This window comes from Rhopalosiphum padi, chromosome 3, assembly GCF_020882245.1.
Source record: "Rhopalosiphum padi isolate XX-2018 chromosome 3, ASM2088224v1, whole genome shotgun sequence".
Taxonomy (NCBI): domain Eukaryota; kingdom Metazoa; phylum Arthropoda; class Insecta; order Hemiptera; family Aphididae; genus Rhopalosiphum; species Rhopalosiphum padi.
Genome location: NC_083599.1, coordinates 10,230,222 through 10,254,106, shown reverse-complemented (window position 1 = coordinate 10,254,106; position 23,885 = coordinate 10,230,222). Strand labels below are relative to the sequence as shown.

At 31.7% G+C, this 23,885-nt stretch overlaps 1 protein-coding gene across 1 annotated transcript in view; it reads left to right on the top strand.

Annotated features, from left to right (window-relative positions):
• Positions 1-23,885, top strand: part of LOC132926365 (uncharacterized) — a 65,734-nt gene that overhangs the window by 4,654 nt on the left and 37,195 nt on the right. Inside the window, exon 3 of the mRNA XM_060990716.1 lies at positions 3,429-3,794. Within this exon, the coding sequence (XP_060846699.1) occupies positions 3,509-3,794 (286 nt within the window). The 5' untranslated portion in view covers positions 3,429-3,508. The remainder of the gene's footprint in view (positions 1-3,428; positions 3,795-23,885) is intronic.

The window sequence follows — 23,885 nt, the reverse complement described above, 5'->3', positions numbered from 1 at the left end:
AATTTTTATAACACTGGTTGCGGGTACTAGATACTAGTATTAACTATTTTTCTCAAAAATCGAAAAATATAACAATGCCATGTGTCCGGACTTAGGCACGAGAAGGAAAACTTTTCACTCGAATAACTGTTATTTGGCGTTAATGTTACCTTCACGGTCCCATTGCTTGTATTCCTCTTTCAGTTTTACTTTTCACCACACCCTCTGACTATATAAGACCTACTATGCTACTGCTACTATGTTTACGATTATTATTTTACTGCCGTCGCTGTACTGTTGTTAGTACTTTTTTTTACTACTGCCGTCATTGTTATTATTATATTATGGCTTTTTGCTTTGCCACCGTTAACTCTCCCTCCAATCCAGTTTTGGTAAACGTGCAAAGAAATTTATACATTTAACATTTATACGTTTATATAGAGTATCAACAGATTACCTTTATAGTAAAACTTCTATTATTAATTTTATTTTTTTTAACTAAATCAATTATTATTACCATTTTAATTATTAATATTTAATTAATTATTATAACTGAAAAAATACCATACTTATTCATACGTTTATATTGACGTATACGTAACATGGTGATGTCGGTATAAAGTTATATGGATTTAGTATACTCATAATATGTCTGTTACATAGTAGCATAATATAACGATAATAATTACGAGTATCAACCGCATAATCCACGACGCGCGCATACACTCTCAAGGGACTATCACTAATATTATTTACCTTATTTTATAGTTGTTGTTATTATATACATTAATACATTAAATACAATAGCAGACTCAGCAGATGGAGAGAAAACCAACTCGCGCGGTAGTGGAATTTTGGTGGTATCATACATAGTGCCTATATATACGATGTAGCGACCGCAGCAACGAATATAATAATAAAAGTAATCCTATGCAGCGCTGTCCCGAAGATAAAATTTGGAAAGGTGAAAACGCACAAAATTATGTTGGAGTGTATAACACACGTTAGCTGAATATAGTTATAATCAGTCACGCTCAATCAAACGACGTGTTAAATATACGTGTTACTATTACCATAGTTTATATTTTATTATTATAATAAACTCTGGGTGTATAGACAACTTTTACAGGTTAGGTCTTTGGTGTAACTTATTTGTTTACTAATGATAGAATCATTTATAAACAAATTGAAAGAATAAATTATATTGTATTTGTATTTGTATATTCTATTTAAACATTTAAAAAAAAATATAAATATAATTACTCGTTGTAGAAGATGCGTAGATAAAAAATATTACAAACATTTCTTAATTTCGAATAGTTATTTATTAGTTCATTTTTATTATTAAATTATTAAATTTTTAAGTTTATAAAGATAGATAGTATAATATAAATAAAAATGTTAAGTCTCTGTAACTTTGTTTTAGCTAGCATGTATTTTAGTATACCATAAATATCTACGATAAATTCATATATATAATTATTATTTCTCAGTAAGTTTGGTTAGTTTTTACAAAACAATGTAAAGTTTACTATTTTATAACTTTCAGAATAGTATCTATTAGCGATTTTTAATGAAAAATTACGGGATAAAAAAAATTTGAGAACAATTTTATATTCTTCCATAAAATTTGTTTAAAAATACGGAACATTTTTTAACAACCTGATGGAAAATCTATAAGAAAGTGCATACACAGTATTTTTTGTAAGTTTCTACGATTTTATCAAAAGTCAAAGAAATGTAATAAAGACGACATTATGTTTCTAGAACATTCGTCTACGACTCTAAATAGGTATTTTTAGAAAAAACAAAAAATCCATTATAGAATCAATGTATTGGAATAGAATATAGAATATAATAAATTTTATATTATTTATTTATTTAAACGTGCAATGTAATTTAATATAATACAATAATTCTAGTTCAGTTCTGCCGAGGTAAAAATAAAAATAATTGTATATCGTGCATTCTATATTATATTCATATGAACATAGGTAATCGTATATATTATTATTAAAGTCATCACCCTACGCCGCCGCCGCGTATTTCGAAATGGGGTAACATATCTGACAAGTATAACAATAATGACGTGATGATCATAATATACAACACATACCTTTACACACATATTTATATGTACATACAGGGTGATTCACCAAGTATGTTCACTTCAATTTTTCTTTTAATAATGAACTTTTTTCATCCTCTATTTTATAGTAAATCTTTAAGTAGATCAATTTTTTTGAAAATGTTAGTGTCCCTAATTCAGAATTTGAATATATAGTTTTTCAGTTGTTTAGATATTTATACTAGGATAACATTCCTTAAAAAGAATTTACAAGAACATAAAACCGATGTATTATTATCTCTAGTGTTTATTATACTTGGACCATAACTACAAATTAAAAATGTTAATAGATTAATATCATTTACTAAAATGTTCATATCGCCTAGCCTCCATATCTTGCCTACCCATTACTATGAACCTATTATTCTTAGTACTCAAAATAAAATAACATAAAAAATATTCATTTGAATTTTAATTTTGGACGTCAAATTTCTCAGAAAAATAATCTATTTATTAGAAAAACAGAAGTTTTTATTTTCATGGGACACTTTTTAAATACAAGAAAAAATCTTAAGATTTTTAAAATACAGTCTTATATGACGTATACCTACTAACCTACTGTTTAAAAATTTCAAAAATTACTATACATTACAGAATAAAAAACAGGGGGTAAGCACTCTCTGTAAATCATCCTGTATATATTATTATAGCATCACGACGTGATAAATATATTTATATCATATCGTATATATTTGTGATGTACATGCCATGTCGCTGCGGCCGTATCTATATATTTTTCGTCCGCAAACATAAACAAACGGAGTAATGCATTATACAGGCGCTCGTGTATGTGTTTATGTGTATGCGTGTGCACGCGTACAACGAGAGCCCGATAGCGTCAACGTGAGCGGTTTAATACGGAAGTGTTGCGCATACGTCGCTCCATTCTCATATCCTTTGCGAGCAGCAGCAGCGGCAATGTCCGGTCTAAACGTTCGTATGCGTCGACCGTGCACCGTCGAGCCGCTAATGACCTGCCTGCCGGCGCGCGCGACAATCGCATCTACCTAGTATTATATACAGTGGAGCACCCGGGTATGGACAGGGGTTGGACGGGATTCACGGGGTCGTGAGGACGAGTCCTATATACTATATATCGTAATGACGGCGGCGACGGCGACGCGGACGACGGCAGTTGGCGAGTAGCCAAAAAACGGTTGTTTAGCCGATAAAAATCAGGTTATTATTGCGTTATAAACAATTTTTTTTCTTCTTATTTTTCCACCCATACGCACACCGCACACCCACATGTATATAATATGTATATATAATATATAATACACATCATCTCACCCTATCTTATATTTGTTATTGATTATAGATTCACGCATCGACGAGTATACGCCGAAATAGAACGATATATCTCCATCCGATACGTTTAGTTCTATATTATTCATTATTATGACGACAAATGCGGCGATTGGTTTCTGCACCGTGGTACTGATCACGTCCCTCACGCTTTGGAGTCTGGGATTGGCGTCTGCTGGTAGAGAGGGACCGCCACAGATACAGTCACCGTTTTCGTCTGTGATGCAGGATCCCCAGACGTATCTTGGTGACAATCCGTCGGAACCGAGTTATGATTCCGCGGGTGACGATGGTGATGACGACGATGACGACGATTTAGCTTATACTGAAGACAACAGTAAAGAGGAACGCGAAGATCAGCTGGACCAGGATGATCCAGGTAATTTTAGAGATTTGATTTACGATAGTTTTCAGTCACGCGATTGCATATGGTACCATGTTGTGTGCTAGTGTATTATACGACGTTTTGTATATACGACGGACCTACGGATACCGTTAGAGCGTGCCAAATTTTAAATGACTTTTATAATATGATATAAAAATAAAACGAATACCTATTACACTATGAAGATAATATTATAACAGATAAAAGTATTTAGTGAAACTTAATAACTGAATTCATACTATTTTATTTACTGTCTTATAGAGATGAGCGCTAACAGTATCCTTAATGTATCCTTTACATCCATAAGGCACAGACGTTCGACTGATATTATATTATATATTATTATATTAAGAATATATAATATATACCTATGTATATTTATTATAATAATATATATTACAATTTAAATCTAGATCTAATAATACTTACTCTCTTTTAAATTAAATTAAAGATATTTTATTTCGTAACGTATAAATGACAAAGAGATTCACAATGGTTTTCAGTAATTTAAACTTGTATAGGAAAATATATTTTCCCGATACTATGGGATAAACTATGTCTTGTTACAGTAATAACTATTATTATTATTATTATAATTTATAAGTCATGTTTGGACGCGTAAAGCTTATAGTATGTGGATATTATATAGTGAACTAATTTAAAAATGTGTTTACTGCAATGTCGTTATTCTATATTACCGTTTAATCATATTATTAAATTTCCTACTCTTAAATAAAGTTTATAGTTTCGCTAAATTTTTTCAAATAATGCTGACAATGACATAAAATGCAGTTAACTGTTAAATTTTGACATCATCACTGAGATGATACCACATATGCACTTGCTTAAAAAAAAACTCCCAGCCTAATTTCACATAGTTTTATATTCAAGATAAGATAAATGTATAAATAAATATCGCACACTTTTATTTCAGAAATGCGAATTTTTTTTTTGGATTTTCTTTGAAGTTTCAAATGGAAATTTCATCTGGTTTATATTAAGTTTGTCCGTATTTTAAGTATATATTTTCCATCACTTTTTTTAGAAATGCACAATAAATGTATTTACTAATAACAAAGTTGCACAGTCAATAAAAAGAATGAAATAATATGTGTATACACATTACCTACACTCCAATATTTCCGTGATTTTTCATTTCAGTGATCTTAACTGGAAACATGGATTTTTTGTGTAATATTTCTTGACATCGTTGATAAGTTAATAATCAAAATAAATCATGCACAATTAATAATAGTAGTTGTGTGAACTTCATAATGTATCAATTGAGGTAATAATATAAATTTTAAAAATTAAGTATTAAGTAAATTAAATTTATAATTACAATTGTTCTTAAAAAAAATTATTTATTTTTATTTTCATCTTTTCAAGATTTACTATGTATGTTGTACTGATATGCTTTATTGTGTGTATGTGAGTGCTACAGTGCTGTATTCAAACATAAATTACCTTTGAAATTAATTGGTTTTCACATATTTGGTCTTCTGAATTGGTGTGTATATTATACACTCAGATGTTTTTATATACGTACATTTCCGTTTCCTTTACTATATACTTTTACTACCTACGCGTATATTTGCACTAAATTAGTGAACTGACGCATGTAACCGCGTATATCCCTTTAAACCACTCTGTAGGTACGTGTGTTATATAATAAAATATAATTACATAGGTCCATATCATATATTATGATGTTAGTATTAGTTTTATTTTCCTTACTTTATTCATGCCTACATATCCACACAAAACGTATGGATATTTTTTTTACCTACTCAGAGGGACTGAAGTGGTGTAAATGGACAGGAGAGCATCTATATTAATTGTGTTTTCCAGACCTCTTCTGTATAGTTTATTTTACAATGTTAACCTTTGTCATTAAATTGTATTCCTTTATGCGTGCGCTGCAGATATACTTTTGTGTATTATTATAATGTCTTATAAAAACTAATGTCTATTGTAAAACTGTGGGTGAACGATTCACGTGGTTGCCGAGAATGAAAGTTACGTGCGAAACTTTAAAACAGTAAATAGTGCCTATAATCTGTTTCACTATATATACTATATAGTATACAGATTCGATTTTATAGTACCGTGATTCCTGTCTATCTAATATTATAAGCACACTATACTCAACCAAATCGCGTTAAAATAAAGAACAGGAGTTATTATCGGCAAATATAGGTACCTCGTCTCGTTTAGCCTTTTCGTATAACAGTATGACGGAAATTCTGCGTGGTAGCGCTTAGTATATAGACATAATAAAGTATACGACGAATCCAATACCACACGCGGCATGGGCGCGATAAAAATAAACGGATTATTGTTTGTTAAACGAACCGCTGTCGTACGCGTCGTAAACTACTAGAATAATGATAAAACTACTGTATGGGTGGCGCGGCGCGGTGGTTGTGACGAGCCGAATGGAGTAAATACGTTTAGCGTTTTCATAAATATATATGTAATATGTATTTATATATATATATATATATATATATAGACACAGACACACATGCGTATATATAAATTATATATTATATATGTATATATAGATATATACATAAACGATAGAGGAGAGTGGAGGAATAGGAATCAAATGGAGGCGACAACTTACGTATAGGTAGGTACTATAGGTGCGTAACTCCACCACGACGATATATGTACGAGTTGCTGGTATGGTGTGAGGGCGATGGGTGGTGGTGAAGGTTAGTTTATGTCGATCTACATCATCGTCGGCAGCCGCTTGATTGCCGAGTCACTCTCCCGCCCATCGCCGATTTCATCCACCCCACCATACGACAGAATACCGAAAAGCACCGGTGCGTACGTCAAAATATATATGTGTATATATATATAACAATATACGGTTGTGGTGTACGCTTTACATACCCCCGGCTAACCCCTTGCCACACATATGTACAAATAAATAAGACGAGGAACGATTGAGGACACAGCAGTATATAAAATAATATATGAAAAAACGTAAAATCCACTACGGCGTGGCAGCATTTGTTGTCTGAAGTAAAAATAGCAAAAAAAATAAAAAATAAAAAATAAGAATATTATAATATTATGTATATGCGCACGTAGAGCACATTATTATTATTATTTCGATATAGTGGCAGCAGCAGCAGCAGTCGTCGTCGCCTGGGGTAAATTAAAAGCCGACAGTCGACGCGTCGTTTAAATGATCACTACGGTTTTTAGTCAACAACGTCCGGCGGCGAGAAGAGTGTATAGTGTATATAAAGAGAGGAGGCCGCCCCGCTGATGTCGTATTTACTCGGTTATTGTTTGTGTTGCACGCGCGCGTGGGGTAGTAACGCGTTATTCGTATTCATATATTTCACATACAAATATTATATATATATATATTTGTGTGTACACGCAGCGGTAGAAGTGTTGATGATGGATGCGCTTTAGTATTCATGAGGCTTGAACGGACGAGATGAAGGCCGGGTGGAGAGAAAACGGCAAAGAAAACTTTTCGCGTTGCTTGTGGCGCGCGCGCGGGGGACCGGCAGCAAAAACGCCACCGCCGCCACTGTACGTGTATACATGTTATTATATTATTATACTTCTACGAGGGCCGCGTTATTATTCGGAACACCGGTGCTGGTTTGTCAGACCACGATGATCGTTTCGACAGTCAGACCGCAGGCGCAGTCGGCGGGTAAGTAATTTAATAGTGTACATAAACATAATAGTATGGCGTATAATAATATAATATATGAACTGTATACGCAGGAAGGTTTGTTGCTATAGCGTGGTTTGGGACGTGGCGGAACCGACAAAAAATAAATATCTAAACTTCGCGATTATCGCCGCCGAAACCGAGAGTTCCACAATATTATCAGAATATCCGGTCGCAAAAAAAAACCCACCCCATCGCATTTTCTGGTATTACTATACACGTTTAATACAGGTAGATTCCCACCGTGTATGGCGTCGATCCGGGACCGCGAGTCTGCTAAAACTTCGTTCGTCCACTGCCGCCACCACCACCACCGTCGAGGCGACGACTCCTGCGGGGCGTTGATTGTAATACGTTTTTTCATTCGGCGCGCCGTCACTAACAGACGCAAACCTCGCAAGATATTTACGACGTCGCGGTGGTGTTGCGCTGCGAAACATGCACTGTATGTCTGTATATATAATATTATACCTATATATAAAACCGTTATATCGTAATAGTAATATGCAATTACAATATCGAATATTATAATATAATATAATATAGCAACGGTGTCGACGAATTTTAGTTTTTCATCACGTTTTGAGTCCCGCAAACGAAACCACCGCCGACCACGATAGGGATTTATACCGCACAGTTTGTGTACTATACAACGCCCGGTGAATTAGCGCAAATGTCGTTTGAGGAGGAAAATTATTTCATGAGTGCCCGCATCTACCTACCTGTCTATACCTTCATACATATATACATACATACATACATATATACATACATACATACATACATACATACATACATACATACATACATACATACATACATACATAAATACATACATACATATATACATACATACATAAATACATACATACATGCATATATACACACATACATTTATATAGGTATTCATTCTACCGTCAGTGGTGGTTGTTTAGTGGTGCGTGGAAGTAACCCGCATATTGTGTGTGTAATAACGTATGAGGGACGAACAAGAGAGAAGCTAGACGAAAATCAACGCAGGGACATAGCGGCGGCGGTAGTTGATGATTAGTCACCAATACGTTAGTACGACGACCGTTATATTATTTATTTTTTAAACGAATTATAGCGGTGTGCGGTCTGGTGAGTGTCACAGCCGATATTATATATATATGGCTTATATTATATATCGTTTATACTATCGTCGTTGCTCGTCCCGATCATTCAGGTTTGTTCGAGTAAACGAGTCGTCTTGGGCAGCGTACGCTGTGCCCACGGTAAAGTGAACGGAATATTTGTTTGTCTACGCCGACGAATAAACAAGCTTATTTTTCCTGTATTAATATATTATGTATATAAATATATATATTGCACTATCACGTTTCTGTATCCCGAGCATCTGTATACGAATATTTTATTATAAAATATAATCATATGTTAAATTGTATTATATAAATATATATTATAACTGATGAACTACATAAATGCGTTCACCTCGAATTGTGCATAAAAACGAAATCATATATTTTAGTAAAATTTGTATAATAGTTTACTGCATATTTTCGTTCGGTGTGTATTCGGTGTACCTACATGTGTTCGATAATAATTAAAACAAATTCAGACGGGTCATTGCTACAAATGAGTGGTTATATTGATCATCACGCTTTTCACAAATTCGTGTAGGTATTATTGTAGGCCACAAACCGATATTATACTATACTGGCGCGGCGCGGTGGGTATTAAAGGCTAGGATTATTTTGTTATAATTAAATTTTTAGACTATATTGAATGTGTGATGAATTATCAGTTTTGTAACAAAAATATGATATTTTAAATTCTGAACGGGGCAATGCTTGCTTGTATGTTTGTATAAAAATTAACTATTTAGTTATTTTTGTTGTTAATTTTTATATATTTTTTTCGTTGCCTTTTGGAGTAGTAAAAATGTTTTAATTTTCAATTTTAAGGGTTTATTCTAGTAGTAAATCGAATCTAATTGGTACATCAGAATATTAAGAATGTTTTAGACATAATATGCATTAAAAAAATGTTGTTACCCTTTTAAATCTATTTATATATTCAATTGAAATATTCTCCGTTTTTTGATCTAAAATGATAAAAATATAATAAAAGATCCTTAGTAAATTATTTTGAATTACTTATTCATATAGATATTGGAAATTACTAAAAAAACATGCACAATTGTCTTTTTCTTAATATTTAAAATTAAAATGTTGACAAAATCACATGTGTGTAATTATAAATTCAAAAAATTTCAATTTTAATAACTAAGGTTTGTTAATTTAATACATGATCTCTCATAAGTTGTTCTTATAGCCAATAGTAAACGAAAAATATCAAGTATTTATGTTAATATTTTGGTTTTTAGACATTTAAAGTTTAAATATTGAAGATATTTATTTATTTAAAATAAATAGAATATAATATAATAATTTTAGTTATTTTGTTGTATTTAAAAAAAATATTATTCACAAGTATTTTTTTTTTTATTGACTATCTTATTATTTACTATACAGTATACACAATTATATTTCCAAAATATTTAGATTATTTTTAAGCTACAGAACATTGATATTGACATAACTTATAAGTAATAACAGTTAGTAATATTATATATACAATAATATTATAATATGTGGAGTTTGGTTTTGGGAAAAATTAGTTTAACTTACTGCATTTCTAAATAAAAAGAATTACTAATAGCAATATAAATATAACATAAAATAACTTTAGAAATTTAGAACTATCACTGCTCAGATTAATTTTTTTTTATGCAATGATTTATTATTTAATTCAAATTTACCACAATATTAAGAAACACTCAACATTTAACGAACGAATGCCACCTTTCTTTTTTTTTTCTTAAGTTCGAACAAGTATAACTCTAACAAACAACTACAGTAAGAACTCTAGTATTAACTACAGAATTTTCAGTATTTTCAACTGATATTTAATAATAGTTGTCAGTGCTGTCACAATGGTTAATTTTGAAAAATAGTAAATATAAAATTATTATGAAAAAAAAAAACAAATATACTTCGAGAAGATTACGTACATATACAATTTGCTGCTAACCTTATCATATTATGTGTTACACATTGTATTTATTGGAATTAAAACTAGTTAAAAACTTAATGTCCCAATAATAATTAGTTGTATATTTATATGTAATAATATTAGTATATTATAATTTTAATTTTTTCTTACGCAGAGGAAAAACCTCCTAACCTTGGATAGGATTCAGTTTAAAGTACATCACCAAATAAATTATATTAATTTTTATAAGTTTTTGATAAAAAATTAACCATATCATCGCTTTATTCTAAGTTTCATTCTTTTGACAAAATCTAATATCACCCAATATACTGTATTTATATCAATTTTAAATCATTTAAATAATAATTCAGTATTATTTGTAATTATTTTGTATTACATTACTAATAACTAATATATTATTTAAAAACGAGACGATAATAATTAATAATTAACCATCTTAATTTATACATTTTAATTGTTTCCTATTATTATGTCCAATAAGTATAAGCATTGACATATAATTTAGAAAACATAAAAATAAATTTTGCTTATTTATAATACAAAGAAAATACATTTTTCAATTTTTGTTCTATTTTTGAACTTGACATTATTTAACAGATTTATAATTTAATTTATATGAATATATTGGTCATATTTCATTCAAAAATATAATTATTATACAATATAAATATAGTTAAATAATTCTCGTTTTTTTAACATCTTTTAATTTATCCTATATGTAGATTTAAAAACATTTTTGAAATGTAAATTGTTATTCATAAACAAGCATTAATGGTAAAGATACCTACATATAGTAGTCAACTAATATTAAATGTGAAGTAAAAAATATGCAACACGCGCTGACCACTGTTTTCATTTAGGTATACGCAAATAAATGGGATGGGTCGATTAATATTGGTTCTTTTCGAAACTTATATTTCAACCGATACAAAAAAATATAATAACCATATAATCAATATAATATCACAAATGCACAAGTACAATCAAATGCTATATATTAGTTATCGGTGGTATTATTTGTATAATGTATTACGACTATTCAATTATTGTTGTTATCACATTATATGTGATTTACATGTATATATTTATTAGAAAGATGTCGGCTGGTGTATAGGTTATATTTTAATATCGGCTCAAATTTTTTTAATACTATTTATTATTAACGTTATTTTAATAGTTTCATATATTATTGGTTATTGCTTTTACATAGGAGTATCACTAGTATCAGATATTGGTAATAGGTGGTATTGGCCCATTCCTAGCACTGAAATAATGACGGAGGTAACAACAAATAACTTGCTTATATTTTAAAACCATTGGAGTATTTTAAATTTTCCCATAAAAAAGTCACTATTGTACAGTATATTTTTTCTTTCCTATTTCCTATTTTTTAAATATATTTTGTAACTGAAAGGAATACGTGTTTAAACACATTTTTTAATTTAATTTTTCGATATTTTCAAAGTAATTATGACATTAAAATTCCAGCCCTACAAATTGAAAATATATTTACAATTATAAATTACAGATGTGAATAATATGTAATCTTTTATCTTTAAAAGCTTTAATAGTTTAATCATAGTTTTTTTTTCAATTTTTTAATGATTAATAACTACTGTTTCTCATAATGTATTTTAGTAAGAGCGTAAAATAATGCAATTTTAATATCTATGTTCTTTTAAAATAATTAACTCCCGCGGCCAATTGACTGTAAAACAAATAAGTACGCAGTATTTGTAATAATTATTTTCTTATATATTTTAGTATATCCATTATTAATTACTATTATATAATTTTGGAAATTTTTTACATTGTTGGTTACTGTAGCTGCCTTAATACCTATGCCATAAAGTGTGTAATACGTAGATATTGTAAATATTAAATTTTATTTTATTTTTGCGGCTTGTATTGTGCGGCGCGCTTAACATATACATATATTCAACATGATAATACGTCACACACTATTAATAACAACACATACAACATAATAATAATAATAATATGTTTGGGATTGTGTGGTGAGATTCGATCGATTTAAAGCCTCTGTGTGTTTACTCACATCGCGACAACCGCCCGGAGACTTTAACAAGCTCCGGAGACGATAAGCGCAATAAACAGACGATCGACTTTATACACAAGTGAGGAGGGGAGTTATTTTGTCGATAAACACTATGGTGGTGATGACGACCGACATTGTGCGCCAATGATGAGATCGTCGATTATTGTAGTCGCGTGTCGCTGAAACAACAGCGTTGATAATAATAAAAAAAAAAAAAAAATTAAAAAAAACCGTTCTGTTATCGGCCAAGATGCACCATATATTTATACACACACACACACACACACACACACACACACACACACACACACACAAATATACACTCTGCAGCATGCCTATATATCTTTTTAGTATGTATTATAACAGCACGTAATAATTATACAGTCGGCAATGGCGGGGAGGATGGTCGTCGTCAATCATAAAGGCGGTTTTTTGTTAATGCGAATGTCTACCACGACGGTGTACGCACATTATATCGACAACGAGATATCACCGAAAACGTTGTATGTTAGTCTGCGCGTAGAGTTTAAAATATATGTATCTACTATCCATCGATTGCCCGTAAAACAACGTGCTGGTTTTTGTGACAGAATTTTAAAATAAAAAAAAAAATGAAAAATTATTTAAAGAAATAGAAAGAGAAAGAGAAAGAGAGACAGAGACAGAGACAGAGAGACGAGCGTGCAAATGAGAGAAATATAGGTAAACATGTATTATATTCGTAATATGTATAAATAATATACCGTGTTTTAGAACATTAAATATGTATAAGTTTTTCCTTGACTGGGTAGTGAGTGATGCCTTTTTATATACCAGACCTTATATGATTACATCGAGTTAATTAGTTTAGGGCGACCGTATTTAAAGAAGTAAAAAACGGCACTGACTTTTTCTGACATCATACCCAGCTCTTATTCCATCAACTAAACGACCGTGGTTACGCACAAAACCAAACATAGAAGTCTGTAATTTTACGTACTTTGTAAATTTGTTTATGTGCATTTATGGCGATGAATATAGTGTAGTTAACGTAACATAAAAGTATTTCACTACTTTCACTTTTAGTGAGTAATAAAATAAACTAATAATATAATAATTATTGCTTAATGGATTTTTATATTATAATCTTTATATCTCATTTATTTTATAATAATTTTATCATAAAACACTGTCGAAAACACGTAGTTTTAATTTAATTTTTGACATTGTATTACTGTAATCAGTTTGATCATTTTGATTTGTTTCATAATTCATTATATAATACCTATGTATACTACTATACTTGTATACATGCAAACACCCGTGAACATCGCGTGGATGACGGGTTAATGAAAATTATATTACGGTTGTAACAAATTTATGATAATAATATTAAAATAAGTTTAATAGAATTAACATTTGATTATTTTTATTCAATAGTAATCGATTGCTCTATTTTAATTATATATGTTAATTTTACGATTCTCGAATGAGTATGGCATATAATGCTGATATGGTGTCGTCGCGCATCAGTGGGTCATACCGTCCCATGCAATCATATATTCTCAATCCGTCAAAACAACCTTATAGGATAATTTAGTTATCGTTGTAAATAAAATATTAGTTGGAATAAAATAAAAACAATTAAACATGCAAGTAAAAAATAAAAGTTTTTTAAATATGAATTATTCATATTTATAAAACAGAACAAGTATATTATATTCGAATACAGTATACAAAAACTAAATATACAGTCAGCTATAAAACCAAAATTTAAAAAAGGTCAACCTAGTATACGATACGTTATAGTATTTGTATACATTAATTTAATACATAATAACACAAATTCAACTCAAATTTATTAGAAAAACAAAAGATATTTTTGATCAAATAATAAGTAATAATATAACATTAGGGGCCAGTGGGGCGGAAGTGATCTAAAAAATAACGAAAGGTTCTCGTCATCGCTACCACTGTTGGTAACATGTAGACAAAATGCGTATACGATAAACGCATACAGATATATTATAGGTGATAGCGTACATATATTATATTAAATATAATACAATATAATATTGTTATACAGTGCGATGGGCGACATGGGATGGGACGTGGCTTATAAAGAGTATAGTTATATAGTTAGTGTTATACGCGAGGAAGAATCGGCGTTTAAATTATTGTGTATAATACGATGATGGACACTGCCGGCGCACGGTAAACCGACGGGCTGAGAGCGATTATTTCGGCAATATTAGCTGCAGTCTGCCGTGAGGTCGATCAGGATGAAGTGGCGGCAACTAGGGATGTGTGTACTTATGCGCGCGTGTGTGTATGAGAGAGAGAGTGAGAGAGAGAGGGAGCACGTATGATATGCTTTAGCTGCGAATTACTCGTATTGGCTCATACTTATAACAATATAGATATATAATATGTATGTTTATATATGCGTATATAATAATGAGTATATATATATATATGTGTAGAGAGAGAGAGTAGAGTAGACGTAGCACACAGTGCGTGTGTGCGTGTGTATATAAAAGGGTTAGGGTATTAGGTATTATATGTACGAGAGCTGGTTGGAGTTTGATGGTATTATAAATATTATATAATACAGTTTAACGTTGAAAAAAAAACAATTAAAGACAGATTTAGATACGACCATTTTTAAATCACCTACTCATGCATAATATTAAAACACGTACGAGACAGTGTATTACATATTGCTCATATAATATAATGTATTGCTTTAAACTAGAGCTATATAATTATTATTAAATATTATATAATATACTCTTATAATGCATAAACAGTTACAACTTACAATATAATGTTATGTTCTTAATATTCGTATTTTTAAACTATAAAAGTTATGGTATTAGTCTTTCCGTCAAAACTTTCAACCCATATCATATTAACGGTCTATAGTGAGTCGTATCACATGTAGACGAAAAATCAAAGGAAAGTGATTTGATGGAAAGTCAATATGATTATCCTCAATAATAACCATTATAAATAAAATTATATAATAAAGGTTTCATTAACCACCCCCCCCAAAAAAAAAAAAATTGTATTATGTTAATCATTGTTATTTTAAATCATTTGTTTTTAGTTAAGCTATAGGTGTTAAAAATTATTATACTACGTTTTACCTCAAGACGTTTTAATGGATTTCCGCCTATGGCTATTACGGCGTAGGTATGTATTATAATTTTTTATATTCTTCATTAAATAGGTAATTAGTTTTATTTTATTTACATTTTATGTTTTAAAACCACGAAAATAATATTTATGTGCGATCCAACTTTAACGATGCCGAGGTTGCGTTGCCCTCCCGGGCAGGCCACCGACCATAAAATGTGAACTTATACGACTATATGAGTAGTAATAATAGGTACCTCCCCTGCGTCAGAGATATTATATAAATCGATGAGAATAATAAAATAAGAAAAAAGTATAATGTATCATATCAAATCTACATATTGTGGGTATACACTTGCATGTATATCATACTATCGGCGAGTACACGCGTTATCATACATATTATTACATAGTACTATTAAAGTATACTATTGTTCTTTATTCGGTACACATTAGTGGTCGTTTTTGTCGAGCACTTTTACTATATTATATACATGTAAGCACAATAAGCTCGTCGTAGCAGTGACGGCGCACGGTGGTGGTAGCGGTGGCGGAGGTGGCGATGAGGCGTAGCGGCGGTGGCGGTGGCGGTGGCGCAATTAATCTCTTAAAAAATCATTTTCCCCACGCAATACTATCAGCGGCGTGGCAGTGGTAAATTATCATCATCTACCCGGGATTACACACGAGAAAAAAGATACCGCTACCATTATTATCAAGTTTTAACATAAAGCCAACAACAAACAACAAGAGTGTTTAACTTGTGTGTACACCTTACACAACGGCCCGTCGTCGTTTAATAACTAGTAGTGGCGGCGATGGATGTGGATGTGTGCGTGTGTGTGATGAAGCGGAGGAGTTACACGTCGTTGAGTTTACAACAACAACAACAACAACAACTACTACTACTACTGCTACTACTACTACTACTACTACTACTACTCCTACTACGATGACGACGACAACAACAACAACAACAGTTTAGCACCACCGCAGCATCCACCGGTATATAGCAACAGCGGCGTGCAAATTATTATAATTAACGACTTGTGGAAACTTTTCATCGCCGCCTTAGCCGCACTCGAAATAACAATGTAGCTCCGTTGTGTTTTTGCCGGTGGTCGGTGTGCGAAGCACCAAACACGACAATAGGTGTGCGAGTGTGTATATGTGTAATATTATTTGCGACCATAAGAAGAAAGGCTCACTTGCGCGTGCGTGTGGGAGTTTACGTTGGAAAAGGTGTACGCTAGCTGTACAACGACGAGACAGCAGTTTATATAATATAGTGCCTAGGTGACGGTATATTCGTTGCTGTAGGTATAGTGTTTGTAATATTCGCGGTCGTGTATAGGAGCGAGGGGGTGGAAACGGCGTGGGAGATGATGACCGGGGGACGGCAGGAAGAGCGGCACCGACGCCGGAAAAGCAGAAACCACGGAGCGGATGACGCGTCCGCGAGTACAATAAAATAATTGTTAGCGCATTATTATAGTGTACAATAGTGTGAGTGTAGGTATGCTGTACGATATAAATATATATATATATATATATATATATACCTATGTAATCTGTCACGTATATAATAATATAACTCGTACTGGATGATGACGGCAGTGGACCGTTTGACACCGAACTACAGTTCGTCGCGTCTACGTTACGATGATGATAAACACGTGCATTATATAATATTATTATGCATGTAAGATAATAATGTGTATGTTTGTCATGCCTAAACGTGACCTAAGATTCTTGCTAGCTGGTCAGGTGGGTAAAACTTACTGACGAGTACCCACACTCATAAGTAGAATATACACAAGTTTACAGAGTATTATCATAGTATCGCATATAGTCGTCACATTGTTTCAGTGTCAAAGACATAGAGCGGTGTCACGCTCGTTTGAAAAACTGAGACAGTTTTAATTATTTCGTATGCTGCATGCCTTATACTATAATAAATATTTCAACGTTCGTACATAATATTATTATTATTATTGTCGTAATTGACGTGCTTATCTTTTTTGAAAAGGAAAGGGATATGCATTTTTTGACTATTTTCAAATCGCGTTATAACAAAAATATAATATATATTCATGTATTTACACACAGATGCGAGATGCTTGTTAATTATAATAGTATATTATTTATCGTGTGTAAAAGGAAATTGTAAATGGAAACAAATATTATGCTTTCATTACTTTATCATATATTTTATTCTTTTAATTCGACTTAAGGTATATGAACAATTATAAGTTACATAAAAAAAATTATTGAAAACGTCAATTGTTATTCTAATAATGAATAAATTGTGAATTGAAGGTAAATATGATGATAAATCAGTTGAAAAAACACCAACGAGGTGGGGGATAGGGCATCTCGCCATCTTCACAAGTATTCCCTTGATTGTTATTTGTTGTTTTTTATTTATATTCAATTAATATATAATATAACCCTTATGGCCTTATCGTTTTTGGAGAAAGTTTAGCGTACAACGTCGCGAGACCCCGTTCTGATATAATCGTGTATAATATTATGAGAATCGCAATCGCTGTGTCAATCCACTCACGACTTCGACCCCCGGCCCACCACCCACTTACAGACGTCCACAGTCCCGAATAAACGATATGTAAACTCCTCCGAGAAGCGCATATATTATAATACATGTAGACACAAATGTGTGTGTATGGGGTGGGTAGTGGTAGGTTGTACGAGCGTAACGAGTTTGCCAACAAATGGGGCGATGGCGACGACGGCATCGGAGAAAAGTTGCGCGCCGGCGGCAACGACGAAAAACAAATACGCGGATATAATATAATATATATATACATATATACCTAAGTTATATAGGTAAACGCGCGCGTGGTTGCAGTGGCAGAAGAGTCGGAAGCGGTGGCGGTTGCGGTACAATTAACGCGGTCGTTACGGCGGTGGTGTTATAATTATTATTATAATAATTTATAATATATTATGCGAATTTGCGTAGGATGCGTAATGATTATAATGGCGTATGACTGACGCGCGGCGATGATGACCGTTGTTGATTTTGTGTGTACTTACGATGTAGTTATACGTGATCGTGCTATATATATATAATATACTCGCATTATTGTTGATGTTGTTGTATGTGATGTTGATCAACAGTTTTTGTTGTGTACATTTGTACCTCTATACCTACACTGTGGTATAATATGGTTATCCATGTCTTACGAGCTGATGATGTATAGTATAAATATATGTGCTGTACTAAGGTATATACTGATTATATCTACAATTGCTGCGCAGCAGGCACAATTATAAGTTCCTTAATTTATACTCAATATATATATATATATATCGCGTGAACCATGAACTTCGTGTTGTTTTATAATTGTGAAATAACAACTGTAATAGATTCATCTCGTTGAGGTATACCACACGCGCGTGATTCTCGCCCAGGATATAATGAATACCTGTTGTCATGAACGCCGATTGCTACCAATGTATATCAATGAAATAAATCGCAAATAATTAAAAAATAATAACTTCATTATTAGTAGATTAATAACGGCCGTATTGTATGCGTATAATCATTACATTGTTCGTCTTCTCTCATCTCTTATGTATCGTAACTGAGATTTTCTATATTTATAAATACTTAAAATTTACTGTGGTCATAATATCATAAGTCATTAAATAATATATTACATAAATGTTTTCTGAACCTGGTTTAAATATTCTAATAACCATTGTGTATAATACTAAGATACTTGTTCCTTAACTAAACATTTAAAATTAAAAAATGCTTAATACAACACATGTGGTAGACAAAATAGTCCTCTGCAGGGTAATTCAAAATCATTATTCTTATAATAAAAAAATCTTAGTTAATAATTCTGGCCTTTTAGGTGCATTTCATCCGGACTAATCTTCATTGTAATATTTTATCTTATTTCATTATTGATTCATATTAAACTAAGAGATCTTTTCTGTATAGGGAGGATGATCGCATTAATAAGGAAAATCGAGATGATTAGTCCTCAATAACTTGTCATCATTTTTTTTTAATTATTACCCATCAGTCTAACATAGTGCACGTGGAACGTAATCAATAATGTGATATCAATATTAGGACAAAATTTATAGGCAATATACAATACTAAAATATGTATTTAATGTTGTTAAAATACGATAAAATATGCGATGTAAATAAAAGTACAATTCACAAATAATTTACAAACCATCATAATTTAAGAAAAACATCTTATAATTTTAAAACGAGTAAGTAAAGTTAATTTTTATATTAGTTAAATTATTTTTGTTAATCATTTTTTAAATAAATCCTAAATAATTTAAAAACATTTTTACATTTTATTTCATCCAAGACGATATCACTGGTTAAATGAAATTGAAATTAGGAGCTTAATATGATAGAGTATCTATTCTTTTACACTACTTAAGTTTGAATACACCATAAAATAAACATTTTACTTGGCTATTGTTAAGATATCCAATAACATGCATTAAACTTAAAATATGATGTGTACCTAGATAAAAAAAAAAAAATTGATTATATTTTGTGTCAATAAGAAGCAATTTATGAAAATTAAACTAACCAATATTCTTAATTAATCTGCAAAAAAATATACCAGTACATATAAATTCTAGCCTTAATTATCAGTATATCATTGTTAAAAAAGATAGCTTTCCATCATTTTTCGTGCCTGATTATAAGTGATATCTCTCTCGTTCTCTCTCACTCCTACCTTTCAATTTTCCATTTGTAAATTATTATAAATTCAGGATCCATCACTGGACTTATATAAATATATGGTTTTATATATATACAGTCGACTCTCGGTAACTCGAACCTTGATAACTCGAAATTCTTGATATCTCGAATAAATAAAATTCTCCTTCAAATAACAATAACACTTAATGTTTAAATAATCTTGTTAACTCGAAAATTAATTTGACAAGTTTTTGATATCTCGAATTTTCTTATCCAAATTTAGTACTAAAAATAGTTTATCAAGGCGATTATTTTTCGTAAAACCCGACCATTATAGTCAATTGAATATTTGTAATTTAACTCTTGATTACTTTGTTACAATAGATATCAGTTTTAGTTCTATGCCGTCTGTTCGTCCGTTTAATCGTTTATCGTGTGAGTGTGACAGTGTTAATACAGTGGTTATTATGGCTCAAAAAAGAAAATTAAAAGATAATGTTTATCACTTGCAGAATATTGAAGGCAATGAAGGCATGGAAGATTTATTTAAACCACTAGGTATTTTAGAAAATAGAATTGAGAACAATGTTTTAAATAAACAAAAACAATTAACTTTACACCAATTTTTTAAAAATTATAATATGTAAGTTGGAATGTAAAAAAACATTTTTTTATTTCTTTAATGTATAATATGTAATTTAAAAATAAACATACTTTTTAAAAGTTTTTGATAACTCGAAATTTTTAGCAAGTCGAATTTTTTTTTTCCCCCTTGAACTTCGAGTTACCGAGAGTCGACTGTACAACATTTTGCAATTACGAATGTGTGTGGAAGGTATATTATCGGAGTTGTTCGTTTTGTTTGTTCTGTTTATTTAGTCATTCCTCCGCGGAAACAAGTGACAACCAATCCAATATGCACGCGTGTGTGTAAAATCTGGAAATTGTATTATTTGCACGTACCTGTCTGTATGTACCTTTATGGCATAGAGTCTACGCACTGTGTGCATATTATACACGGATACACGCGCATCCAATTATATATACGAAAAAAAAGAAACATTTTTTTTTTTTATTTTAACTTCATATTTATACCCTAACGAGTGAAGTATATTTATTCTCTTTAAATATGTACCATAACGAACGGTGGCGACGCAGTGATGATTACGTACCGACTACTAAATAAAATAATACGGGTACGATTTTTTTCACCCCTCGACAACCTCTTCGTCCCATAACCACCATCACAGTTAGTTTTCGTCGATGCATTTTAAGCATTATATTTTTTCTTCTTTAATAATAAATGCCATCACATTACAAATGTCATGAACGGCGGGTGTTAGGGGGTGGCTGTGGGGATACGCTGCCTGCGAGTGAAAGTCGTAGAGGATAGATGATTACCAACGGGAGAGGAGGCATAAGCCACTACCCTCGACTTTTTCCCCTAAGACCGCTGCTGAGCCCAGGGTATGTGACTAATACGCGTTGTATTATTATTGTAGAAATGCGCCACGACGGCGTCATTATTATAATAACTACTCAGTGTATTTGAGTTATTATTATAGTAATATTTATTGTATATAGTCGTGGTGGACGGTGGGCCGAAGAGTCGGGGAGCAGTAGGTCTACAGAACGGTGTATTATTATAATAATATTATTATTAGTAGAAGTAGTAGTAGTAGTCAGCGCGCATTATAAATGAATTTTCGTAAATAAAATCCGTATGTCCAAAACAGAACAGCCACCGTCGCCGAACGGCTGTCCGCTGATCATAAAAAAGAGCAAAAGGCTAAAAAAATATTAATAATAAAAACACAGAACATAAAACACGAACAAAATAATAATTTCTTTAAACGAGTTTTGGACTGCAGTATACGAGTATAAACTCTAAAAATGTAATGATTTATACTTATTTATTATCATATTAAATGATATATTTTATTACTATGGCTACTAGGCTAAATGCTCGATGGAAGTATTATGAAATAAGTATGATTTGGTTGAATCTATAAGACGTAAGGGATATATCTTGTACATATAAATAGGTTGCCAATTTGAGATTTCGTGGGCGTTCGCGCGTACATATAGAATATACTTTCCAACAAAGGGAAATTCGTGGTGTAAAAACTATAGTGGTCGTTGTTTTTTATTATAGCGACGATGATGATCATAATAATAAGAACAACAAAAACAACAACACAATACTTGCAGCGTTATAACTATACAGCGCTATATATAACATATATATATATATATTTATTTATATTTACAAATACTGTATACATACATAATTTATATGTAACGTGAGAGTGGTAATGATAAAAGAGGACAATATTTTTCGGTGTTATTGAATACGGTGAGGGATCGTAACACGGAAAAGGGTGGGTTACGGTATTCGGATACATCGAAAATTGGCATGTTATGTATATATATTGTTATGTGCACATAGCAAACCGGCTATTTGGACGACCATCGCGGGATAAAAATGATGTTATTACACGATAAGGAGACGGCGTGTAGGTATTACATGCGTGTAATATGATATCGATGTAGCCGTTCAATAATATGGCAAGGAAATAACGGGTTTAATTTCGCTCACCGATCGTTTAAAAAATAATAAAAATGCTATATTATATCACGATAACACGCCCCTCAAACTAACTGCAGTGGTCGGGCACAAGGCGATAATGTTATAAAATAATGATAATAATAATAACAATGCACGTAAAAAATATATAAATATATAACGCTGTTGTATGTGGGTAGTTTGTATACTATCATTATTATATATCCATAAGTATATATTATAATATTATAACGCAAGACCCCTGATGGCCACTGGCCACGCCATACGCATATGCGCCCCCGCGAACGATCCGCATTTCTTACGACGTTAACAGCATATTCTCGGTCAATTATCGTTATTATATCCGCTTGTTTATGACCCGTATACTCGGGTGGGCCTATTTACAGAGCTTCCGATCGAACGACCTCTTTGCAGTAATCGCCTAATACCTGCAATAAACGTAGATCCTAGCCCCTAGGTACTCCTCCATTTGACCACGACAAAGACTGCGGAAATATCACACCGACGACGACGGCAATAATGATGATTATGACGATAATACTCTAAAACATAAGAAGTGTACCTACATTGACACGCGCTATTATTATACGTATACGATGTATATAGAATTATTATTATAGATACGTTATTCGCGTAGACGCGTAGTGTATATATTATTTGCTGAAGAGTACCTATATATATACGCGTGTTTGACTATAAATAATACGCCTCAAAACTTGTCTGCTTCCGTGTAAGCTCTGTAAACGTTAAAGTTTACCACTCAGCCAAGTATACACAATGCGTTGTATATGTATATTGTATACACATAACACAATGTGGATATGATTATAATTGGAGGTAATGAAGTA